The 25,370-nt window shown below is 42.0% G+C and overlaps 2 protein-coding genes across 2 annotated transcripts; one reads left to right on the top strand and one right to left on the bottom strand.

Moving 5' to 3' along the window:
- Positions 1-1,602: 1,602 nt before the first annotated feature.
- Positions 1,603-12,934, top strand: ddx55 (DEAD (Asp-Glu-Ala-Asp) box polypeptide 55; the record flags this gene model as incomplete). The annotated part of the gene is made up of 14 exons (XM_079523741.1): positions 1,603-1,801; positions 1,958-2,008; positions 2,931-3,017; positions 3,711-3,802; positions 3,894-3,956; positions 4,285-4,434; positions 6,584-6,773; positions 7,265-7,347; positions 7,516-7,647; positions 7,841-7,933; positions 8,125-8,239; positions 9,426-9,594; positions 12,148-12,452; positions 12,737-12,934. Exons 1-14 carry the CDS (start codon positions 1,697-1,699, stop codon positions 12,932-12,934), a joined length of 1,833 nt encoding a protein of 610 aa, XP_079379867.1. The 5' UTR covers positions 1,603-1,696.
- Positions 12,935-13,460: 526 nt separating this feature from the next.
- eif2b1 (eukaryotic translation initiation factor 2B, subunit 1 alpha) lies at positions 13,461-20,996 on the bottom strand. The gene is made up of 9 exons (XM_079523742.1): positions 20,625-20,996; positions 20,423-20,524; positions 19,868-20,004; positions 16,657-16,773; positions 16,277-16,389; positions 15,601-15,669; positions 15,444-15,519; positions 14,105-14,230; positions 13,461-13,658 (listed from the first exon to the last, which is right to left on the bottom strand). The coding sequence occupies exons 1-9, from the start codon at positions 20,635-20,637 to the stop codon at positions 13,503-13,505; spliced, it is 909 nt and encodes a 302-aa protein (XP_079379868.1). The 5' UTR covers positions 20,638-20,996; the 3' UTR covers positions 13,461-13,502.
- Positions 20,997-25,370: the final 4,374 nt, after the last annotated feature.

The raw sequence follows: 25,370 nt of genomic DNA, 5'->3' as shown, positions 1-25,370 counted from the left end.
TCCAACCTTCTTAGAGTGTTTCAACCTTAACCACTACACTCTCCAGTTGGCGGGTCAGCAGTGATTGGCAAGGTCACTGCCCCTCTCCTCCAGGCTTCCATGCAGTTCTAGACGAATCTGCGGAGGGGCGCCCCCAGGCGCAACCAGCACCAGCTATACAGCACTGGCCACCCCCCGTCAATAGGGAAGGCAGTGTCCTGCCGGCCAGGTGCAGCAAACCAGTGCTGACCACACCCCAGGCTCTCTCTGCCTTGTGTGTTCTTGGGGGATAGCAGGCACTGAGAGGTCTCTAGGACTATGGTTTGCCTCCTGCCTAGTGTCCTCCTACGTCTCACCAGACTGTTCGTCTGCGTGGTGTGCATGCGTCCGTCCTTGTCCACACTTGGCCTTACTCTGGTGTATTTGAGTCAAGGAAGCCTTCTCTGCGACTGTGTCGTTGTTGTCGTTGAATCTGTCCTAGTCTCTTTTCCTCCCCTCCTCTCTGGAGACTGTGGGGGTATTGCTCATGTGTACCTTCTGTAGCTTGCTTGGTGCCCTCTTGCGAGTGCTGCAACAGGTTTCTAACCCGTTACCCTGCCAGTCTTTCCTGTAGGTCAGCTGTCTCTCCAGCATCACCGTCCTGCCATGCAGACTTTCCTAGAAGTCACTGGTTGCCCAGGGAGAACTGGACACAAAAAAGGAGCACCCCTGGTGCAGCCATCACCGAGGCGCAACCAACACCAGATATAGCACTGGCCACACCCGGCCAACATAGGGAAGGCAATGTCCTGCCGGCCAGGTGCAGCAAACCAGTGCTGACCACACCCCAGTGACTGCCGCGCCCAGGGCACCCCCCGCAAACCCGCCCATTGTCCTTTCTCTCATGCCAGAACTAACAGGAGGCTCTCTCTGCCTTGGGGGATATGAATAAATAGCAGACGTATAAATTAATACAGTGGATAAAATTATTGTGATGCTATATTAACTGCTTTTGCTGGGGACCCCCTGGAACCCCATGCCCACGGCGATCCCCGGACCCCACTTTGAGAACCAATGAAGTAACTTACATTACGGTAATATAAGGTTATTATTCAATTACAGTAGTTACTTACTTTCCATCACTAGGTCTATAGGATGGATTAAGAAGACCCGGCCCCTGGCCTGGGCCAATTATCTTTTCGGGCCCCACCGCATCCGCAACCCTGTGTGAGGTTGTAACTAACTTACAACCTCAGAATACAGTCAGAATAGTACACACCACACCGCCAGTCATGCCTTACAACTTGTGAAATGAAATGAAATGAAATCTATATTTACCCAGGGTATCTGGGCTAAGCTCAAGAACTTGTTTCCAGCCAGGCCCTGCTCATAGAACACATTTCATCGTAGTGGTTGATGCCTTGTTCAAGGGCATTTCAGCGGTGGTAATTTTAACGTGTCGGACGGCTGGTTCGAACTGGGAACCTTCCGGTATCTAGACCGCGCCGCTATCCGTTCGGCCACCGCTGCCACATGTAAGGCATGACTGGTGGTGTGTACTATTTTGACTGTATAGATTCACTGCACAGTATTCTCATTTTAAACATAATTTAACTAAAAACGGGAACGGAATGTATTGTAACAAGTACTTCCGTTTCTAGTTTCTACTCGGACTGTAAACATCAACCTACCGGAAAAAAGATCACGAGCAACGTGTGTTATTTTTCTATTTTCCAACATGGAGAGCACAGATGGAAAATGGGATAGTTTACCCGTTAAACTCAACGACTGCATTTTGCAAACACTCGAGGAACTGCAGTTTACACACACGACACCAGTGCAGGTATAGTTCACCATTTCTAGTGTAACCGTTACATTTCACCAGTGTAATAGTAGTATAACTTAGCCACCAGTACTAGCTACTACTACTGGCTAGTAGTAGCAAGTGCTAGTGCTACTGTAGCAACCCAGTTATAATGTTAAAATGTTCTATTTCTAGGCTGCGTGCATCCCTCTGTTCATGAGGAACAAAGATGTGGCTGCCGAGGCGGTAAGTGTCAGTATGCAGTTCAAACTTTATTCTAGAACGCAACTAAATTAGCTAAAGAGCTTCTCAAACTTTTCAAGAACCCACACAGGTCCAAAGTAAAGCAAAGTTACTATATTTACCCAGGGTAACTGGACTAAGCATCAGATACTTGTTTACAGCCAGGCCCTGCTCATAGAACATTTCATGGTAGTGGTTCAATGCCTTGCTCAAGGGCACTTCAGCGGTGGTAATTTTAACGTGCCGGTCCGGGGATACGAACTGGCGACCTTCCGGTATCAAGACCGCTCCGCAAACCGTTCGGCCACCGCTGCCATTTGGTTCCATTCGTGCACAGATTTATTACAGTGTGAGACCTGTAAAAGTTTATTTGGATACCCCTCCCCTCCTCCCCCCCATGAATTCAAAAGTACATTTTTGTTTGCCTTTTAGGCTTCATAAACAAAGGTTGCACAGGGCAGATTTGTATAGCAACTTTCATGACATGAAATGCAGCTCAAAGTGCTTTACAGAACAAGAAAGTAACTAGAAAGAAAAGCACAGGCATAAAATAATAGCAGTGAATAAGGCAATCCAGTGATGACAAGAATAACAAGTAGTTCTGTAGTAGAAATCCTTTGTGAACTGGAGGCCCTGAGAGAACTGGGTTTAACACTAGATCTGATTTATTGTGTACTCACTTATTTATAACTCAGAGTGTACAAATGGAACCTGATTGACCCTAAGTTCCCTAGGTTCATCTGTACATATTTGTACACTCAGAGTTACAGCAACATATAAGGGTCTATTTGGTTCCTGACTATCCATCTGGGGACACCCTCAAGGACCCCTCGGGGTCCCGGACCCCACTTTGAGAACCACCGGACACAAACGTACATAGAAAGCACAAAGTGGCTTTGTATGACTAAATCATTGTATGTTTTAGGTAACTGGGAGTGGGAAGACACTTGCTTTTGTCATTCCCGTAATAGAAATCCTACTGAAGCGAGAAGAAAAACTGAAAAAAATGCAGGTGAGATTTTCATTATTTCCCAGGCTGGTTCCTCTGTCAAAGAAAAACGTAATTCAGATAGCATATTTTGTAGACATAGCATTCTATAGAGCGTCGCAGTCCCGCCTCCTACCCTGGACCAGGAAATGAAACCCAATGCATTTTCCTCATAGACATTTCTTAAAGTATTTATTTAAAGACGGTTACGCCGCGGACAAAGCCAACTCGAGTCGTGACAACTCATGACAACACAAACAATATTTTGGACCAAACAAATAATTACAAAGAAGAAAAACAACAAAAAAAGTGTTGTAACCTGCCGTTTTTTTCTTCTTTCTAATTATTTGTTTGGTCCAAAATATTGTTTGTGTTGTCATGAGTTGTCACGACTCGAGTTGGCTTTGTCCGCGGCGTAACCGTCTTTAAATAAATACTTTAAGAAATGTCTATGAGGATAATGCATTGGGTTTCATTTCCTGGTCCAGGGTAGGAGGCGGGACTGCGACGCTCTATAGTGTATACCTAATAGTTTCATTGTATAGATATTCTACTGTTAGACGGATGTTAGGTTATTAGCTTACTTATGACCCTTGATGACTATTTCTATGTATTTGTCGATGTATTACCATTGTGTTGTTCACTCTAGATTAAGAGTGTCTGCTAAATGCCTAAATTGTAACACTTCACCCTAAAGTGTCATCCCTTGCTTTGCAGGTTGGTGCATTGATCATTACTCCTACGAGAGAGCTGGCCCTACAGATCAGTGAAGTAATGGAGACATTCATTCAAAAGTTTCCACACTTAAGGTAGGCAAAGAGAATGGGTCGATGACATGCTTGTTTGAAACTCAGGAACTCAGGATCATAATTAATTTTCAACTTGACATTTGTTTTTCAGGCAGATTTTGTTGATTGGTGGAAGTAATCCTATGGAGGATGTGGAAAAGTTCAAGGAACACGGGTAAACATAGTTTGATGCTCATATCCATATTATCGGTCTCAGTTTACAATTTGGGATAGATTGATTGATTGATTTATTGACAACAAGCATGTACAAAAACAAAGATGCATATTTTTGTCAAAAGATCACACAAGAAAACCCAGAGGCTCATATCCATTGTGGTCCCACAATGCACATCATATTTTTTCCCGTCTTTCGTAAAGCCTCGTTTTGATTTTTATTTCAGTTTATATATGTTTTTTCAGTCCTAGTTTCCATTATTAATCATTAGATTTAGTTTACTATGTATTAATAATGTTGCACCTGCATCTATGCTGTTCAATTTCAGGGCCAACATTTTGATTGCAACTCCGGGCCGACTGGAGGACATGTTTAAGAGGAAGGCAGACGGCGTGGACCTGGCTAGCTCGGTCAAGAGTCTGGATGTGCTGGTTCTGGACGAGGCAGATCGATTACTAGACATGGGCTTCTTGGCCAGGTATAAGGGGCAGTTTAAATGTTTATGGGGGCGGAAGTGGATCAGGGGTAGAGTGGCCGGTCGAGAGGCAGGATGGTAACCGCATTGATTGATTGAAAACTTTATTAAAATCAATTAAAAAGGGTACAGACACAAGAAAGCCGTTGTGGTCCCTTTGGGGAAAGAGGACATGGGGAGAAACAAAACACAGACAAAAACAAAATACCTTTGCATTTTGCCCTGACCCTGTTCCTTTTGGGAAATGGGGCAGGAGACAAAGACATAACAAAACAAAAAACGTGTGTGTGTGTGTGTGTGTGTGTGTGTGTGTGTGTGTGTGTGTGTGTGTGTGTGTGTGTGTGTGTGTGTGTGTGTGTGTGTGTGTGTGTGTGTGTGTGTGTGTGTGTGTGTGTGTGTGTGTGTGTGTGTGTGTGTGTGTGTGTGTGTGTGTGTGTGTGTGTTGCACAATCTATGTAAAGCACTTTGGATAAAAGCGTTATATAATTAAATGCGCCATTTTAGTCATTTGTGTCTCAGTCTGAATTCAGTATTTTAGCTGTGACGTGAGCGCCCCCTCCTGAGATACTTCCGGGTCCTACTTTTGTGTCGCTTTTGTGTCCCCATAGAGTTATACTGTGACGCTCCGTCGGACTAAATCTGAGACGAAAACAACCACGAAAGTCTAATTTTACCGCTTTCCTCGCAACAACCGTGTGGGGCAGGCCGTCTGCCCCACACGGAATACTATCGCCATTTTATTTCATTGTGTCAACTAAATCCTAATTAATGCAAACTAGATTCAACATACTCAAGCCTGCAAACATTCTAAATATGCCCCCGAAATATTTTACTGAGCAAATGGACTGTTACCACCTTCAATAATAATGATAATAATAGTCTTTACATAATTTTGTTTTGTCATAGACACTTGTACAAAACATTAATAATTCTACTCGAGTTGGAAGCATTAAAGGGATAGTTCAGATTTTTTTAACTTAAGTTGTATGAAATACTTGCCATTAATATAGTGGTTGCAACTGTATTAATTGATTGCCCGAGTCCCATGGTGAGAGTTCTGCTCTGGTTTTGGTCAAAATTAAGTAGTTCCGGTCATTTTGTGGGGGGCACTGGGGCCGCGCAGTAAAAGTAAATTAATCCACAAAACGAACGTAATTTGTATTGTTGACCTATTTCTAAAATATTAGCGCGACTTTCGTTCAACTTTGACCCCTCTATCACATGGAACTATTTTTTGGGCGTAGTGATATGAACACAAAAAACATAGTTCTGTGTGATAGAGGGGTAAAAAAAGAACGGAAGTTGCACTAATATTTTAGAAATAGGTCAACAATACAAATGACGTTAGTTTTGTGGATTCATTTACTTTTACTGCGTGGCCCCCAGTGCCCCCCACAAAATGACCGGAACTACTTGATATTTCACCAAAACCAGAGCAGAACTCCCACCACAGGACTCGGGCAATCAATTAATACAGTTGCAACCACTATATTAATGACAAGTATTTCATACAACTTAAGTTCAAAAAATCTGAACTATCCCTTTAAGACCCATTTTAACCCTCAATGGCTTCCTTTCTGAAAAATAACGTCATTGTAAAAAGATTCACGCGTTTAGATATTCTATTTACAATGAGATGCGGACGGGAGCTGTTGCCACTTGGACCCGGACGTAACGTAGCACTACAAAATGACGTCGGACTTAAATACTGAATAGCCAGGAGGACCCTCCTCACACCATGTTTTGAGTCAAGAAATGCATGTTTTTAACCACCTTTTAACTTTTTTTAACAATTTTTGTAGTATGTAATTGTCTTACGTTTTTTTGGCCAAAATAGGAACACCAGATGGAAACTACCTGAACACTAGTCTAGTGTCCCTATTCTTTGTTGAACATTTGGCAAAAATAGGCGATCTACAAGATTACAATGCATCACGTGTGTGACGCATTGGGAGCTTGTAAGATGGCCTATTTTCGACGAAGAGATTTGCTATAGAGGGGGGGAAATTGGGTGCCTAGTTTAGACCCCTGGGACTGGGAGAAGTATGTACTGTATGTAGGGTTTTAGTGGTTTTAAAAATGTAGTAATTTTACATCATGGTGGAATGATCACACTTCTAATGGCGTTGCTTCTTTTTGGCATTCTGTCCAGTCTGAACACTATCCTGGGCTACCTGCCGAAGCAGAGGCGTACCGGCTTGTTCTCGGCCACACAGACCCAGGAGCTGGAGAAGCTGGTCAGAGCGGGCCTCAGGAACCCCGTCCGCATCACGGTCAAGGAGAAGGGTGTGGCCTCCACCAGTACCCAGAAGACCCCTGCACGGCTGTCCAACTATTACACTGTGAGTAGAAGAAGAATGCCTCTGTTTTTACTTACTTGAATGCCGGAAAATAGCTGATTTACAAGCTCACACTGCTTTGTGAACTTGTGGATCACCTATTTGGGGCTTTAGAATTCTTTTAGAAGTATCACGTACGTGTATACTGCATTAAAATAAAACTACCCGCACACAGTCTAAAGTTACTCTAAAAAGAAAGTTGTATTCAATTAGCAGCAATGTTTCGCTAAAATACCTTCTCCAGAGTCCAGACTAAAGGTATTCAAAATATTTGAATACATTTTAAAATACACAAATTTGATCTGGGGCAGAATGAATGAGTGTGTCACAGACAGACAAGTTGTGTTTCACTCAACTATTAGAATATACAGTGGTCTCCTTCTGTATCTTTTTTTACTATGTTATTCTGTATCTTTTTTTACTATGTTATATGATACAACAGGATTTGTTAAATGGTCTTTCTTTAAAATTAAAACATGGTCTTCTTATTTCAGATGTGTCGGACCGAGGACAAGTTCAATACCCTTATTACGTTTCTCAGGCAGCGCAAGCAGGAGAAACACCTGATCTTCTTTAGGTAGGTGAAAAATCTATTGTTTGCTTATATAGACGAACTGGCACAAAACAATTCATGCCATTTTCTTTTTCGTTTTTTTTCTACCGATATTGATGTCAGACTTCGGTGCTCCATTAGGTGTGTCATATATCATTGCACACGACTTAACCGGCTTCTTCTTGCTCTCAGCACGTGTGCATGTGTGGAGTATTTTGGCCGTGTCCTGCAAGCCCTTGTGAAGAACGTTGACATCCGCTGCATTCATGGCAAAATGAAACACAAGCGGAACAAAATCTTCGCAGAATTTCGGCCCCTGAAAAGGTGAGTGAACTACTTGGCAAGAATGAAGAGATACTTTCTTTAATTACTTTAACCCTGGTATGATGGTATCTCTATTTTGGGCATAGGCAAACGGTGCAACCCACCCCCCCAATGTTGGTTGTGAGCTTGTAGGTCAGCTGAAAATAAGGCTGAAGTGGTTGATTGTATTTGAATAACATAATTTGTGTTTCAGTGGGATCCTAGTGTGTACTGATGTCATGGCCAGGGGCGTAGATATCCCAGAGGTCCACTGGGTGCTGCAATATGACCCTCCGAGTAGTGCAAGGTAGGCAGAACGGACGATCTCCTGATGAAGGAAAATCCGTTTTTCTTTCCCAGACTCCCACAGGTTTAAATGAGACCGAGTGCAATGCTTTTTACATTTTTGCAGATACAGATTTTGTGACGCAACTATGAAGTTGCATAATGATGTTTATGAATCGGCTGTGCTAACGAGTGGTTTTGTCCGCGTCTCAGTGCCTTCGTACACAGGTGTGGACGTACGGCACGGATCGGTAATCAAGGCAACGCGCTCGTCTTCCTGCTGCCAATGGAGGAATCGTACGTCAACTTCCTGTCCATCAACCAGAAAGTGAGTTTTTTCGTTTACACGTCTTGATTGAAATGTGAATTATCATATAGTGTTTATTGCTAGAACGGCACATTTGCTCATTCTGGGATTGTAGTTTATCTCCTTAACAAATGAACTGCTCCTGACGGAAGGTTCCGCCAGTTGGAATCCAACCGGCAACTGCTTCTGGCGTAACGTTCCGTCTGATAAGCTTTATTATTGATATCAAACCAGATCGCTGATTTTTGTGATCTAGATGGGAGCAAGGATGGCTTCATTTTAGCTCGCTAGCATTGATGCTATTTATTTAGCATCTAAGATGGCCACCCAAACAGGATGTGAATCCAGCGTGTGTCACACTACAAAAGCGATATGTATAAAACTATAAATAGTTAGGGTAGGTACCCTCACAAAAAACATGCAGTAATCCTGGTCTCTAAACTGCCTCCCCCTGGCCAGCCGGGGCGCCTGATGGAGGGGAAAGGAACTGGTTGGAATAACGTGTTCCTTCTACACGCTACGTCCAACCAGGGAAACTCCCCCCTGTCAGGTGTAAAGGAGCAACTTGGACACTCGGGCATGAAGGAAGCATGAGTTCAAGTCCGTTGCTCTCCCCATGTCCCCCATATATGGGGACTAGGTTGGCGGAGGGTGTGTAGAGCCCAGGATCACATTAGATAATTGACACGGGTTTGTATGGTTAATATTAATAATGTGCACTGTGACTTTGACTGTTTACCTTAGTCAGCTGACGCAGTGGTTTTCAACCCTTTTCATAGCAAGGTCCATTACTTATTCTGCACTTAATGGTTAAACGCTAACGTGACATGGATGCGTTCCAGGTCTCAATGGATTAAACCACAACCACCATTTGATGAGATTTAGCCTCTCAGACCCAAAACTAAAGAATATTTTGTTATCATTGGAGCCATGCTGCATTGATGTGTGGTGCCATATGAGAGATGACAGACAAAATAAAAAAATAAAAATAACAATTCTCTAACTCTAATTGTGTAGACTTCTTGTAAATGAAGTAGGCCTAATGCAGATGTACAATAATGAGCATAAAATGATTAAAGGTTAACCAACCCTCCACCAATTAGCTGGGGTCCGCCTGGAACTCCCTCAAGGACCACTGATTGGCCCTGGACCACTGGTTGAGAGCTGAAGGACTAAAACAAAGCGTTCCTCCTTTTCCCCTCTGCAGTGTCCACTTCAAAAGATGCGCAAGATAAAAGATGTGGTGGATGTCCTGCACAAAGTGAAGGCCCTGGCGCTGGAGGACCGTGCCATGTTCGACAGAGGCATGAGGGCCTTTGTCTCCTATGTTCAGGGCTACGCCAAGCACGAATGCAGTCTTATCTTCAGAGTCAAAGGTAAGAACACTTGGAGATCAAAAAGTAAGAATTTAAATATATGAGCCTCCATCAGCGCTCTGATGAAGGCTCATAGCCGAAATGCATAAGCGTTTCTTTTTGGTGTGTGCCAATAAAAAAAATGTGATTACTTTGTCTGCCATTTATTTCCAATTTTGGATAAGATGTGCTACCTTTTTGGATTTTTTTAAATTCCTTCCTTTTGATGTATACTGGAGTTTGGGTCTAGCACTCCACTGAAAACCATTGCTGATGCGCAACCTCTTTTTCTCATTTACTTATTAGCAGAGCTCTGAAGTAATGTCTAAAGAGTACATACTGGTACATACATCATGTCCTTGTTAGTTGATCACTTAAAGGGATATTTCACTTTCAAACATGTTTGGGGTCATTTCAATGTATGGCTTTTGTGAGTACCCTGGACAGTGTTTTTTTCTTTTTGAAGGGGCGCTAGCCCCACCCTATATCCAGCTTTTGGAGTCTGTCCACACAAACATTGAATTCCCATTGAGAGAGAGACACACACACACACACACACACACACACACACACACACACAAAAAACTGGGACTGATGACCATCAGAAAGCAGGGATAGTTATGAGTCCAATGGTGAAAGATGCACGTTGCACCATAGCAGCCAGATATACAGAAAACTCAACTATTGTCAAGTACTGCCAGGAATGGCATCCAGATTTTTGGGAACTTAGCTTGTGTATTCTGTCCGTTATGACAGATTTGTGTCAGCAATGGAGAGCATCTGGTTGAGCCATCTCTTGAAACATGGAGAAGTTGGTTCCAGTTTATCAGTATATATATTTTTTGGCAGCAACCATACCTGCCTTTAATGACCATTTTACTATGTCATTAATATACCTTAGAGCTGTTGTGTGGAAATAATAAAAAAGTTCCCCCATTCTGTGTTTCCTAGAACTGTAAGTATGAAGAAATTCATTAACATGGTGAAACACATCTTGATGACATCATCAAGATGTGTTTCACCATGTTAATGATTTCTTTTAGATCTCCAGTTCTAGGAAACACAGAATGGGGGAACTTTTTTGTATTATTTCCACACAACAGCTCTAAGCTATATTAATGACATAGTAAAATGTTGAAAATGAGTGGAATGCCCCTTTAAGCATTTGTTTTTGGTGGGAAGGAAGGGCCCTTGTCTCATCAGAGCAACCAAATATTGCTAAACAGCAATCTGGCTTAATATACCTTTCCAGTTGTCTGGAGAACCAATTCAATATATTTCCCCAGAAACTGGTTATTACTGAACAACACTGCCAGAAATGATGTGACAGAACCCTCTGCAATACCACATCTATCACACATGGGGGAGACTGTTAGGTACATTTTACTAAATTAAGATTTGGAGTGATGCAATCTGTGCAATACTTTAACCCATTAAGACCTGAGACCAAATTCTACAAATGTCTTCTAAATCAGTGATTCCCAAGGGGTCCTTGATGGAGTTCCAGGGGGTCCCCAGCTAAATGGTAGTTTGGAACCAAATATACAAATGGAACCAAATGCACCCTAACTGGTCCATTTGTACACTCTCAGAGTTAAATTAACATTGATTTTACAATATAAATTGGGGGTTCCAGAGATAGAAATGCCATTAAATGGGGGTACGTAGCCTATTGCATGTCAAACTGGGGGTCCTTGAAATTAAACTGGTTGAGAATCACTGCTAGAGCCGTAAACATCTTCTCTTATGACAGTCCCTGGCATGTCTTTTCAAATGGGGGTCCACGGGCTAATGAGTGCCAATTTGGTGGTCCTTGACATGAACAAGTTTGGGAACCACTGTTCTAAATCAGCTCAGTCCTCCTCCAATCTGAAAATATGCCATCCATAATACCTGGTTTAAATAATAGATTGTGCTATAGGGGTGTATACAGAAACATTAGGCAGAGCAAAACCCTTTCTAATCTGGTTCAGAATCTTCTCCTAAGAACAAAATTATGATCTAACGGTTTACGTGAAGGCTGTGCTCTGGAGAGAAGCAGAGATGGAAGTGAGGTTTCTGAGACTGCCATGGATTCAATCTTTAACCAGAGGGGGGCGTCGGAGGACCAGTCATCACCAGGAAAGCCCCACTGCCAAAAAGGTTGCATTTGCAGCCCAAAAGTAATGTTTAAATATTGGGAGGACAAGGCCTCTTTCGCTTAATCCCAAACAGTTTTTAAATTGCTTGATTCATTACTTAGATATTTGATATTAATTTTGTCAGACACGCCCCCCTCCTATGCAAACCATGATAGATTCATCAAAAACAAGGTGACTCATACTTCCCTCCTAATATGTGTTTGTGTTTGTTATTACATTACATTTCATTTTCCTAAAAAAAAAAAATGTAGCAAAGGCCTGAGATGGCCAAACATGTTTGAAAGTGAACTATCCCTTTTATATACTTCATTGACCACCAAGGGTCTTTACTTTATAGCTGACAACCGAGCGTGCAGATGGCCTATTTTTGCTAGATGTTTTCCTATTATAACAATGCCTATAACATATTTCTGTGGTGCATTTCATCGATTAGATCTGGACTGGCCCCGCCTGGCCCGTGGCTTCGGCCTTCTCCGCATGCCTAGGATGCCTGAGCTGAGGGGGAAAACCTTCCCCGAGTTTGAGGAGACCGGAATCGACACGAACACCATCCGCTACCGGGACAAGGCCCGCCAGAAGCAGAGACGCAAGATGTTGGCCGAGTTGGCTCTGCTCAAAGAGAAAGAGGGGAACATGCCGCACCGAAAGAAGTTTCAACAGACTAAATCCTGGTCCAAACAGAAGAACAGGAAGGACCGTCGGCAAAAGAGGAAGGCTGCCAAGGGAAACACTGACGAGGTACTTAAACGTATTGTTTAAGCCATTTTTCTATTGATTCGTTTTTCGATTGATCTAGAAGTGCTTTTTTAATATATCAAAACATTTATTAACCATTATTGTATACTTAATGTTCCAAATATTTTCACTATTTTGGAATTTCTTAACATCTTTGGAATAATTTTTTGTTTTTGTGCGACATTATTATTTTACAAAATTATATATTTATCTATAATCGATTAAATCAAATGGTTGTATCTCTAATGAGAATGAATCGATCTTCGCGGTGGTTTTGTCGGTACTAGGGGTCTGACGTGGACGAGGAGGACATGCAGGAGCTGTTGAAGGACACCTGGCTGCTGAAGAGGCTAAAGAAAAGACAGATTACGGAGGAGGACTTTGAGGAGCAGCTAACGACAAGCAGCAAAAAGATGAAAAGTGAAACACAGGAAGAACCAGAAGCTCCACACGTGCTCAGCTCAGAAGGCCAGTGCAAAGACTAAGACAGGCTATATTCCACCCAGTTGCATTGACTTTTAGAGGTGCTCTGATCGATCGGCCACTGATCGGTGATTGGCCGATTTTCTCTCAAAATGATTCGATCGGTGATGACAATTTACCCAATCTGGAGAAACCGATCTTTTATACCATTTAAGTGGTAAAAGATATATATAGTAGGCCTATATAGTTTGCATCTTTGTGACAAAGTAGCATATTGTCTCCGATGGGTGGAAAACATATATAAAATCCATTGTAATCATTTGGTCACAAGCTCTCGATAATACTTTTCATTGGTCAAGTATTTGTAAAACCCACAGGCACAAAATTTCACAATGTTTCTAAAATTGCAATCTACAATCCATGTCGTGAGCTTGTAGATCGGTGGGGTTTTTTTGGCTACCTTTGCGTTCAACAAAGTAAGTATAAAATAGGCCATTAACTTGTGAAAAAAGGATTGTAAGCAATATGGAGATACAGGTTTATGTACAGTGACGATGTAATAAAAAATCAGGAACATAAAAGTTATCAATTTCCAGTATTTTTTTTATTTGAAAGTTCTGGGACAGTTTATTATAAATAGAGTTTAATGAGTTCATCGCTGACGGCGGACGGCGTGAGGACTCCCAGGTCGGTGAAGAGGAGGGTGATGAGTGAAGGTGGTGTGTAGTCGATCATGGGATGCTCTTCTGACAGGTTCTGTGCACTCTTCAGTGTGTCTGCCTTGTACTGTGGTGGGTGGGAAACAAACATTGAATGATGGACAGTGGCGTGCACAGATAGACACTAGGGGGTGCTAGAGCACCCCCCTGCCCTTTTTTTTGATTTTCTTTTTTTGATTTTTCAAAAATAGCAGACCTACAAGCTCGTAGCGCGCCACTCGGTGGCGCGCTATGAGCTTGTAGATCTGCTATTTTTCAATAGCTAAAGCATAACATAATGCTAACACCAAAAGGGGTTCCCGCCCAAAATGGATTAAGGCAACCGGCCGGTTCCACGCGCTGCACTGCAAGGTGCCCTTTTTTAACTTGAGCACCTGCCCCTCTAAATGTCTGCACGCCACTGATGATGGAATATAATGCAAATGTAATAACTTACAAACTAAACAAGAAATGGTTGGGATCCGCTGACTTCGGGTATGTATGACTAGTGACTACTTTAAAAGTTCTGCATACCTTAAATTTATCCGGAACGTCCTGCTGGTTGAGTGGATAAAGCCGAACAAACTTAAAACTTTCTGCCACTACATAGAAAGGCTTGTTGTGAGCTTTGGAACACAGTGCCATCTGGTAGGTACCAATCTGTATGGGCAAAGAGACGCATATTTATGTTCAGCTTTTCCATGTTGCAGTAAAGAGAAGCAGAATGGGTTATTAGATGTTTGCTGGTTTCTATATACTCTATCTACAAGCCCATAGCGCGGCACCGAGTGCCGCACTACGAGCTTGTAGATCTGCTATTTTTCAAAAATCTCGTGGCGCAAATCTTTGAATATATATTATTTCAGCGCGAATGTTTTCAACTCAAATCTTTGCTTCCGAGGGGTTCCTGGAATATATTTTCAGATGGGGGTCCGAGGCCAATTACATATGATATTTGGGGTCCTTCACATGAAATATTGAGCACCACTGATATAGAAACATAGGTATTTCAGAAAACTGTCATGATTTAGAAGACATTTTTTTAATTTCGACATCAGGCCTAAATAGGTTAATTTACAAGAAAGTCTACACAATTGGAGAATGTAGAATAATTGTTATTCTGATCGGTTGCCCGTTATCTCTCCTAATGGTTGTATGAGGGTAATAGCTCGCACGACTCCAGTTGCTTTTAAACACTCAGAGCATCTTTACCGGGTGAGCGGTCGGGTAAGTCTTTGCAAGAACAAGAGAAAACCAGCACTCACGGAACTCTCGTTTTAAGGCACTTTTAATTATTCTTTAATCGGTTGACATAGTATGCCGCAGAGCAGCAGTACAACGAACGTGTTTCGGAGTTCAAGCCTTCATCAGCGTTGTCTATCTACAACGCTGATGAAGGCTTGAACTCCGAAACGCGTTCGTTGTACTGCTGCTCTGCGGCATACTATGTCAACCGATTAAAGAATAATTAAAAGGGGTGCAGTCCTTAGTTTAGACAGTACTTGGTTAGACCAGTCATTAGTCCTACAACTACAACCTATCTCACCCCAAACCCTCACCCTAACCTCCCACGGGGCAGCACACCTAAACCTAACCCATGTCTAACCAATGACTAGTCTAAACTAAGTATGCACCCCATTAAAAGTGCCTTAAAACGAGAGTTCCGTGAGTGCTGGTTTTCTCTTTGAGAAATGTTCTTGCAAAATCTCTCCTAATGGTACCACATCAATACAGCATGGAATTGTGGACAACATCTTATCCAACAAAATATTTTAGGTCTGGGAAGCGAAATCTCATGTGGCTCAAATGCTGAATAAATAATGGACCTTGACGTGAAAGAGGTTGAAAACCACTGCTCTGTCCCATAACAAACCTTGTTAATGATGCCTCCGCTCTCCACAACTCCCTCTGCACCAACAATTACGAGGTCTACCTTCTCAAGGACATATCTGTTGAAGTGAATGAACACATTAAATCGTTCAACTTGTTTCTTTTCTTACATAGATACTTGTTGTAAATTGAATATTTACCCCACAGCTGCGTCCAAAACTACTGTCACAGGGACATTCAGTTTCCTGACGGCTTCTGCCATCTGTCTCCTAAAAAAGAAAATTCAGACTAAAACTAGTTTTATAGCAGGGCGTGGCGATTTGGACAAATGGACACAATTTAATAAGACAAATATCTTTTGACCAAATACCTTGATAGCAATTTTGTGACAATGTACTGTTAATTTTCAAAGCAGCAAGAATTTCTGATCTACAAGCTTGCATCACAATGTGAGCTTGTATATCTATTTTAGGATTTAAATGATTAAAACCAGTTAAAAAAAACAATGAAGACAGATCACAATCACAATATCTAAAATCCCAATCAAGACATCAATATTGATATATTGCCCAGCCAGCTCTAGCGGCTAGTGTGTCCCTTCCAGGGAAAAACTAGCACAGCAATTAGTAGGGCTGTCAAGAGGCTGACGATTGCCACACAAATAATTGTGATTAATGATTTAATAATGTTATTTTTTTGCATTGAACATTGGAACGTTACCATTTGTATTTCTGCTATTTTTAATTTTTTGTTTTTAATGTATGGACATTTTTCAACATGGAAACGATTGACGATTATGCAAAAATAATTGCGATTATCTCAAATAATTGCGATTATGTAATAATGTAGTAATTGTGACAGGCACAGTTCACGCACCCTGCTGCATCAGGCTGGGATTCGGTGACGTAGACAGAGAAGCGTTTCTTCTCCGTCACGGCTTTCTCCAGCACCCTGAGGACGACTCTGGAGTAGGAGTGAGTCAGGATCTTCTGTGGAAGGAAATGATGGAAGAGCACTGCAGGTCAAGAGCATTATCTGGAAAGAGGGATTAACACATACAGTATGTATATTGTTGCTGTTGGGAGGAAACCTTATATGTCCAAAACACGTCCTTAAGCTTGTACATCAAGTGACACTCTTGAATGGCTCTACTTAATAGGGCATCATAGAAATATGGAGATACAAGATTTCTGCTTGGGAGCAAGGATATGGGTTTTCAATCGATCCACCATTACATGAAGACTGGCACCACTCACCGCTCCGTCTTTGATGAAGGTGTGACAGAGCTTGGCCACTTTGGTTCGGGACAGTGAGATCTTCTGAAGAAACAACTCTCCTCTCTCCTCCATCACTTTCTTACAGCGTGACAGATCCTGAGAATATGAAGTAGATTATATGAAGGCTTAGTAGCTAGGGCTGAGATATATCAATATTGTTTGACTTTTCACATGTTATCCTCATATGAAACGAAATGAAATCTGGCATTTGATAATGATATTGATAATAATATTGAGATAGCACAGCAGTCAGAATGGTCTGCTTACATTATATTATAGCTAGATGTATCCACATTTAACATACATCAATATTGTCGGGCCAGTACATATATTATATGCTTCCTATCTCCACAGTATTTATCTAGTACTTCAGAAAGGATTTCAAGACCACTTGACCACTGCTTCACTTTTCAAAAGCTTAAAACTATTTACTCTCTTCCAGATTAACACTTGACATCAAATATGCATTTGTATTTATAAGTTTAAACATTATAAACATACCCCCCTCCAACTCCATTCCCAAACCTTTTAGTAATAATTACTTCCAAAGAACAAATTCTCAAATACAAAAATAGTCATGGTCAATTTTCCTCTACTGGTATAGAGCACCGAAGTCTGACGTCAATATCAGTAGAGGGCCACGGGTTCATGTACTTTTTATTGTCTCCACCAGGCCGAAGGCATGGGGAGAGAGTATGTTTTGCACTCCGTCCGTGTGTGTGTGTGTGTGTGTGTCCGTCCTTCCGTCCGTCTGTTACCAGATAATCTCCGGCACCGTTAACCCGGTCGATGCCAAACTTTGCACACACTCCCTGGATGCCAACGATGAACCTCTGCCCCACATTTTCCAGAACTGCCTGTTATAGCGCCACCATGAGGCAGCTTTTCACATTTTTTACCTAAAACTGCACCGATCTGCGTGAAACGTTGTATGCACACTCCCTAGAGGCCAAGGACAAACCTTTGACCTGCATTTTCTGCATCTGCCTTTTATAGCGCCACCAGGAGGCCGACTTTTGTAAAACACATTTTTTGATATTACTCCTCCGGATTCTGTCCAAAAATCTCACAAATCGTTACACAGTATCTCTATGGTCAGGTGCTCAAGTCGGATCTGTCCGATATTTCATATTCCAGCCTAATTGGCTATAATTGGCTTTCACAGTTTGCAAGATTGCCCCGTTTTGAACAAAAGCCTCAAATCATGAACGCAGCATGCAATTTACGTGAAATCTTTCACACATTTTCTTACTAGGCTGAGGAATATATCCCACCCTTTTCACATTGGCCTGTTATAGCGCCACCAACAGGTTGATTTTTGCAAAACACATTTTTGGAACAAAATGCCTCAAATCATCCAATTGCCATCAAAGGCGTATGAAGAAATGGCACCCTTTTCACATTGGCCTATTATAGCGCCACCAGGAGGCCACAATCTGACCTGCCCTGGTGGAGACCTTTTTGAATAGTTCCATATATTGCATTAATAATAATGTGTGGTTGTCACGAAATCCCAAGGCACACCTGGACTTGTGTCACGGCACACCGTTTGGGAACCACTGTTCTATGCCAGTGATTTTCAACCAGTCGTCCGGGGACCACCAGTGGTCCTTGAGGGGGTTCCAGGTGCTCCCCAGCTAAATGATGGAGAGTTGGTAACCAAATGGACCCTTATAGATCTTTAACTCTTGAGAGTCTAAAATGTTGTTTCATTTTACGCTCTCAAGAGTTAAATTATTGTTAAACATCTGCATTACTTCATTTTAAAATAATTGTTTCGGTCGGCCTCATGGTGGCGCTATAACAGCCCACTTTACGTTTTGGCTTATAACTCTTGAACCGTAGGTCGTAAAATCACAATTTCTTTCTCCCTGTATTCCTTGGGCCATGACGCATCTCCCCATAAAGGCCACGCCCATTTGCGTCATGATAGATTTTCCGCCATTTTGAATTTTCTTCAAAACACACTTTAATTTTCGGATTCTACAGATTCTGCCCGAATCTCATAGAAATCGGTACACATGATCTCTGGACCTATCGGACCGCGTTTACATTTTTTTCAGATTTTTTTAAAAAAAATTGTCCGTATCGTTCGGCCTTAATCGTCGTCCGAAGTTAGTGGGAGGGGCCTATTTTACAAAAAATGCCTAAAATCCCGAACGGAATGTCCAATCCATCCCAAATTTGAATCAGATGTCGCGGGTGGTTTAATCAACCAAAAGCCAAAAGCGATTCCATTTTCATCCATAGGGGGCGCCGCAAATGCGAGAAATGTAACCGCTTGTTGCAGAAAATCACACCCGTATGAAGTTAGTGGCGCAACTCCGTGTGGGGGTCCCCAGGGGGGCCCCAGAAGTCCCAGACCCACAGGAACGCGGCCAGGGTGCCAGCCCGGTTCCGGCGAGCCAGCCCGCGTCCGAAACGGTCGAGAAATGACAGAGTTACAGTGTGGGGGTCCCCCAGGGGGTCCCTCTACTGTACTGTACCTTCACTGTACTGTAACACCTCAAATCATCATATATAGGCTACAGTTAATTGTGAAAACCAACCAAACGCTATTTTTCGTGCTCGGACAGACCCAGCCAGCCAGCCAGCCAGCCAGGGACAGACCCAGGGACACACAAAGCTAGATAGGAGTGGTTGCACCACTCAAAAGTTATTTTCACAGGGCTGAGATGACAGTTTCTTGCAGAAAAATGATTTTTGGGGGGATAAATCCCCTCCGAATTACTTACGCATGATCGCAGGGGTGACACGACATTGCAATTGGCTGGCAATATCAGTGGGAGGGGCATATGTAAGCCACCGCGGCAACCACACTTTGCAATTTTTAAAATTGCGACCTTTCTAGTTTTGCCTGTTATCTCTCCTGCATCATGTCCAGGGGGTGTACAGTGTACTTGTATATCAAGCTGACTCACGCTACAGAAACAGGAGATAGGCTCCTGCCCTATGGGCCTCATGGCTCGGCAAGGCTTACTACTACTACTATGGTAACCTATCAATACAGCATCAATAAGCAAAATGCCAAAATCGTATCCTACACAACAAAGATATTCTAACTTTTGGGTCCGATAGGCCAAATCTCATCAAATGATGGTCCGTGGCTCCAAAGCCGAATAAATAATGGACCTTGATATGAAAAGGGTTGAAAACCACTGCTCTGTGCCATTGCCACCTTAGACCTAACCTGGTGCTCCAGTGAGGTGAGACTGATGAAGCGCAGGAACAGCTCTCCTCCAGAGGACACGGCCACAGAAGAGTCCACTCCTGTCAGGCAGTCTGTGGCCCATGTCAGGCTCTCTCTCAGTCCCAGGATGGTCTCTCCTGAAGAAAAAAAACATTTCAACTGATCTGGTCTGACAGTATTTTAGGGATGCCAATTAATGCACAGTTTTTGTATTAACCATTTCAACCCCAGAACATGAGCCAAAAACGCAGCAGAGCTGCAGCTCACGCATTGTGAGCTTGCAGATCTAACAACTTGTATTATAGACAGTTTATATATACGTATATCATTATATGAGCTGTTTGAACTCACAAGATGTCTGTCATTGATTCAAAGGTAAGGAACAATATGTGTCCCTTATCAGTTCAATCAGGGAGTGGGACAGTTTCCCAATTAAGGGACGATTCCTTATTTCAAGGGACGGCTGGCAACCCTCGATATCGTCACTGCTACATGGAAGCAATCACAGTGGCATAACATGATAATATCAGTGGTTACAGTGGATGCTGCTCAAACCTTTATCCCTCTTGAGGAATTCCAGCAGGGTGCGGATTGCGGCCACCGCGGACGCCATGTCTGGGTCTTTCTTTATCTGGTTCCTGAAATACTCCACCAGTTCTGGTTGCATATGGAGTGAGGAAATTGGTCGACCGTTATAACTCACATTCAAAGAATGGATGGTGGTGGACTATCAAAAAAATGAGCATAGACAACTTACCTTCTTCGTTCATATTGAAGGCAGCAACACACCCACAGCGGTTGACTTTGTACTTGTAATCTAACGTTAAATCACACCCCAGAGACTTGCACTCAAAAGATGATGCTTTGAATTTGACAGTTGTTTTGCACACACACACACACACGTGAGATGGCTTTAATCGGGGAAAGCAGTCTTTCTGAACAAAACAAACGTCGTATGAACGTCAAATCAATTTTATATAATATGTATATTATAATATCATATAATATTTAGCCTGTGTGTAGTGATATTATGATGATCACAGTTACCACTAACTTATTCCGCTGCTGTTTCTCCCTTCAGTAGGTGGGTGCTGCGATCAGAGCTGCGATGTGTGTGTGTCGCGGATTGATGACGCGTCTCGCCTGTGCACGCCATACTCTATGGTGCACGCGTATCCGCCGAAAATAGCAGATCTACAAGCTCACAACGCGTCGCCAGGCGACGGGTTGTGAGCTTGTAGATCTGTTATTTTTGTTTGTTTGTTGACCTGATGTTCAACCCTCTGTCTAATAGCCTTAGCCTATAATGTCGTTTTTACAAAAGCATCACCTTATGTAATGAGACAATGAAGATTTTTCACAAGAATTTATGACTCTGGTTTGTGGGTTTGTGAATATATCTAGGCTACAGACAGTTGGCAAAAAACAAACACTGAGTTTGTAGCTTGTTGAATTAGTGTGGGGGCATATGTCTGTCTGTGCTCCAGGGGTCCGGGGACCCTCAGAGGTTCATGAGGATGTCCCAAGGGGGTCCAGAGTCAAATGAGTAATACTGTAGGTTAATTAAAACTATAGGCTATTAGTTCTCAATTCACTTGACAGAATGTTAACTTGTATTAATCATGTACTAAAAACAGCAATTTCCAGCCTGACTATAGCCCATTGGATTTTGTTTTCACCTGTTTACATTTTTTAATTTAAGTATTGTGGTTTCATATTGCTGCACTGTATTTCTATTGGAAAGTAGGCTACTTTGTTTTGAAAAGTGCTTTATAAATGAATTTTCCCCACATTTATTACACTATTTGTAAAGTAGTAGGCTAGTTTACATTCTGTCAGTGACATGTGTAACAAAAAGTGATATAGCCTGAGGATCTGAGGTGGTAATATAGTTTAACTTGTTTTATGATGCGATATCAAACAGATTACTTCACTGAAAACATCTGGAATAATCTGATTTAATTGTTACTTGATCTGTGTGTGTGTGTGTGTGTGTGTGTGTGTGTGTGTGTGTGTGTGTGTGTGTGTGTGTGTGTGTGTGTGTGTGTGTGTGTGTGTGTGTGTGTGTGTGTGTGTGTGTGTGTGTGTGTGTGTGTGCGCGCGCGCGTGTGTGCACGCGTTGTGCGTGCGTGTTTCTTGACCAAAATAACTAGAACTGGTTCCATTCTACATTCTTAGAACCTTTCATGGAACTGGTGTGGCCATTTCTTTCTTCTTTTTTTTCCAGTCCAAACCAACTTTTATGGTTCTGAACCAATTCATTTTTAGTGGAAACACTCTGAACTGGTTCAATATTATGCAGGGGAAAATAACTGAACTTTAACCCTGGTGGAAAAGGGGTACTCCTCTGCTCATGCAAAAAATGCATGCCTCAATAGACAGAGACACTATCTAGGCTCATGCATTGCCGTTTCGTCAACATAAAAACGAGTTTTGCTTTTTACCGCTGCTGCATGCTCACAAAATGTGTCAACAAATTGAAATAAGCAAAGATTCTTGGACCAATTGGCAATGAGTCATACATTGGAGATCACTTCAATAGAATGCATGCATGGATATAATTTGTAAATGGATAAAGGAACAGGTGGTGCTGTAAAATATCCTGTGGCTTGAACTTTGTGAGGGTTTTGACCATTTTTTAAAATGTAATAAAGGTGGTTGTGACATCTGCCAACTGAATTAATAACTGTTCACAAAACACATTTGTTAAGGTAACTGTTGCAATCCATGTCTCTGTAATAATTTGTATTGGATTGATGGAAAGCTTAATTGATTTTTATGGCATTTGAGACACCACTACAATATTATATCAGATTTTACGGGGGCCAGTTTCAAATTGCAGCCATCCGTAGGTGCCCTTTGAGAGCGGTTTTGAAGGAGTCAAGGGATTTGCATGTCTTAATGACTGTTGGTAGGGCATTCCACATTTTGGTGGCATAGGAGCGAAAAGAATTTAGTCCCTTGTTTCTTGTGAGAGAATACTTTTATTTTTCTTCATACATTACCATACAATTACAATACCTATTTGGGGAAATTAAATGTGTCACTTAAATGCCTCATTTAATGTTCTATAATTGTCTTATTCATATACAGGCTAAAGTTGTATCTATTGCTCATTTATAACCACATTAAACTAACAGATAAACTAATATGTGTTGTTAAGTAGGAGTGTGTACTGTAGACCATTGCTAATCATAATCATTGCGTCACCATGGCGTTCAGCAGCACCCGTGGAAAGACTGCATGTTTCCCCATTTTAAATTAAGCAGCTTGATCCGATCCTGATCCGGTCTAGCCAGAGCCCCGCCTACCGTACCCGGTACAATCATATATATGGGTACAATTCTTTAGAGTATATATTCCCCAGAGTATTCCCATAGAGTATAGAGTATTCCCCACACAGAGGCATAGACAAGGGCACGTGCTGTTTCCGTATCCGCCCCCAGCGGCAGACCGGATCCGCAAAGCGAATGTTGCCACAGAAGCCCTACGGTGTTGCCATGTCCGCTTATTATAAGCGAATTTGGGCTTGTTTTTCTTTCTGTAAAGTTGCTTGTATATATTTGCAGTTGCGGCTTTAATTGATTGAAATATTTATTAACAGTTTGTAGAATTACAGTACATTTCAAGCACAAACTCAATACAAAGACTGTTAACTGTGAGTGCACGACCCAATTAAGCATTACACTTGTTTACAAGAGGGTCCATCATGTTCAATTCATCAAAACATTTAGAGACGTACAAATAGACACTTCTATATAGTCAAAGAACAGAACAGGAATTCATCATAACGGAGGTAAAAAGGGAAAAGAAACATATACAGTGAGGGGAAAAGGGGGGCGGGGGGGATTCAGATTTTACGGGGGCCAGTTTCGAATTGCAGCCGTCCGCAGGTGCCCTTTGAGAGCGGTTTTGAAGGAGTCAAGGGGTTTGCATGTCTTAATGACTGTTGGTAGGGCGTTCCACATTTTGGTGGCATAGGAGCGAAAATAATTTAGTCCCTTGTTTGTGCCGAATCTGAGTTGTACATGGTTCGTTGCACTCCCTCTGGTGTTGTGGGTGTGGACTTCGTTAACATTAAGGAAGTATCTAGACAGGTACATGGGTATCTTGGTGGTGTATCGAATCTTGTGGACCAGACCCATTGCATAGATGCTGTACTCTGTCGTCGACCCTAAGCCATTCCAGCCTGTCAAAGTGGGCAGGGGTGAGGTGGGTTCGGGGGGTGAGGCCAAGTAGGAGCCTGACCAGTTTGTTTTGGGAAGTCTGGAGCCTAGTTTTAAGGGCCTTTGAGGTGCTGTGGTACCAGGAGGTGCATGCATAGTCAAAGAAACCTTGTACGAGGGCTCCTGTTAAGGTCTTCAAGGTGTTTTTGTTGACCAGTGAGGAGATCCTGTAAAGGAATCTTGTTCTTTGGTTGACTTTTTTTATTACGTTGGTGGCCATTTTATCACCGGAAAGATTAGCCTCCACGATGGAACCTAGGTAGGTAATTTCATCTTTAAGTGTGATAACATTGTCACCCACTCTAACCAAGAAGCCATTTGCCTTGCTGAGATTGGCTTGTGGTTTATAAACCAGGGTTTCATTTTCAAGTCTGCAGACCCCCATCTGAAAAAAATTTAGTCCAGGGACCTTCAAACAAGATTTCAGATTTGTGTTGTTAAAATGTTGAAAAAATATTCCACATTTTAAAAAAATATATATAGAAATATAATTCAAATATACATAATTTTATATAGTAAAACAATAATGTACATACAATTTAAACCGAGGGGGCAGAATTTGCAACTGAGGGTACCAGGCTCCCTCTGTCACCCCCGTGGTGCAGGGCCTGGTTGTGAGCTTGTAGATCGGCTATTCAAATCAAATAGCCTATGTGCAATGCATGTTTAAATGTAAAGGGCGAACTTAAGGGCTCGCTTCTTTTGAAACATCTTAAATCCGAGGTTTTTTTTGTATATTATTTAAATTTAAATAGTGCTGAGAAGTGCTATTTGTCCCAAAGTGACTGCAAAAGATTGCTGCTATTTGTATAAAAAAATGATATACCCTGTATAAAATGTAGGCGTACGGCTGTGACATAGCTCTGTTTACACAATTCTGTACCCCCTCCAAGTTCCCACTATACTTTCCCAATTTTCAACAGTTTTAGTTATACTTTGACACGTATTGCTTTGGCAATGTGTATAACCTGGTTATGGATATGGAAGTGCAGAGTGCCGTTTTCGATTGGGCTCAAAGGCTTCCAGCTTTCAGGAAGAAACCAAAAAGTACACAGGGAAGACATTTAAATATCCTAACCACACCACCTGGGGGTCTATTAACTCCATAGACACGTATACAAAACAAAAATCACGGCACTCCATCTTTAAATAATAAATACCAAAACTTTAATAATAAATACTGCAATTAAATAAATAAAAAATACAATTGTATTATTTATCTATTTAATTGAAATTGTTATTTATTTCATTGCAGTATTTATTATTATTAAAGTTTT

The sequence above is a fragment of the Electrona antarctica genome (genome assembly GCF_951216825.1).
Source record: "Electrona antarctica genome assembly, chromosome: 16".
NCBI classification, from domain to species: Eukaryota; Metazoa; Chordata; class Actinopteri; order Myctophiformes; family Myctophidae; genus Electrona; species Electrona antarctica.
Note: the sequence above shows the minus strand (reverse complement) of the source record. Positions and strands in the feature narration are given on the sequence as shown.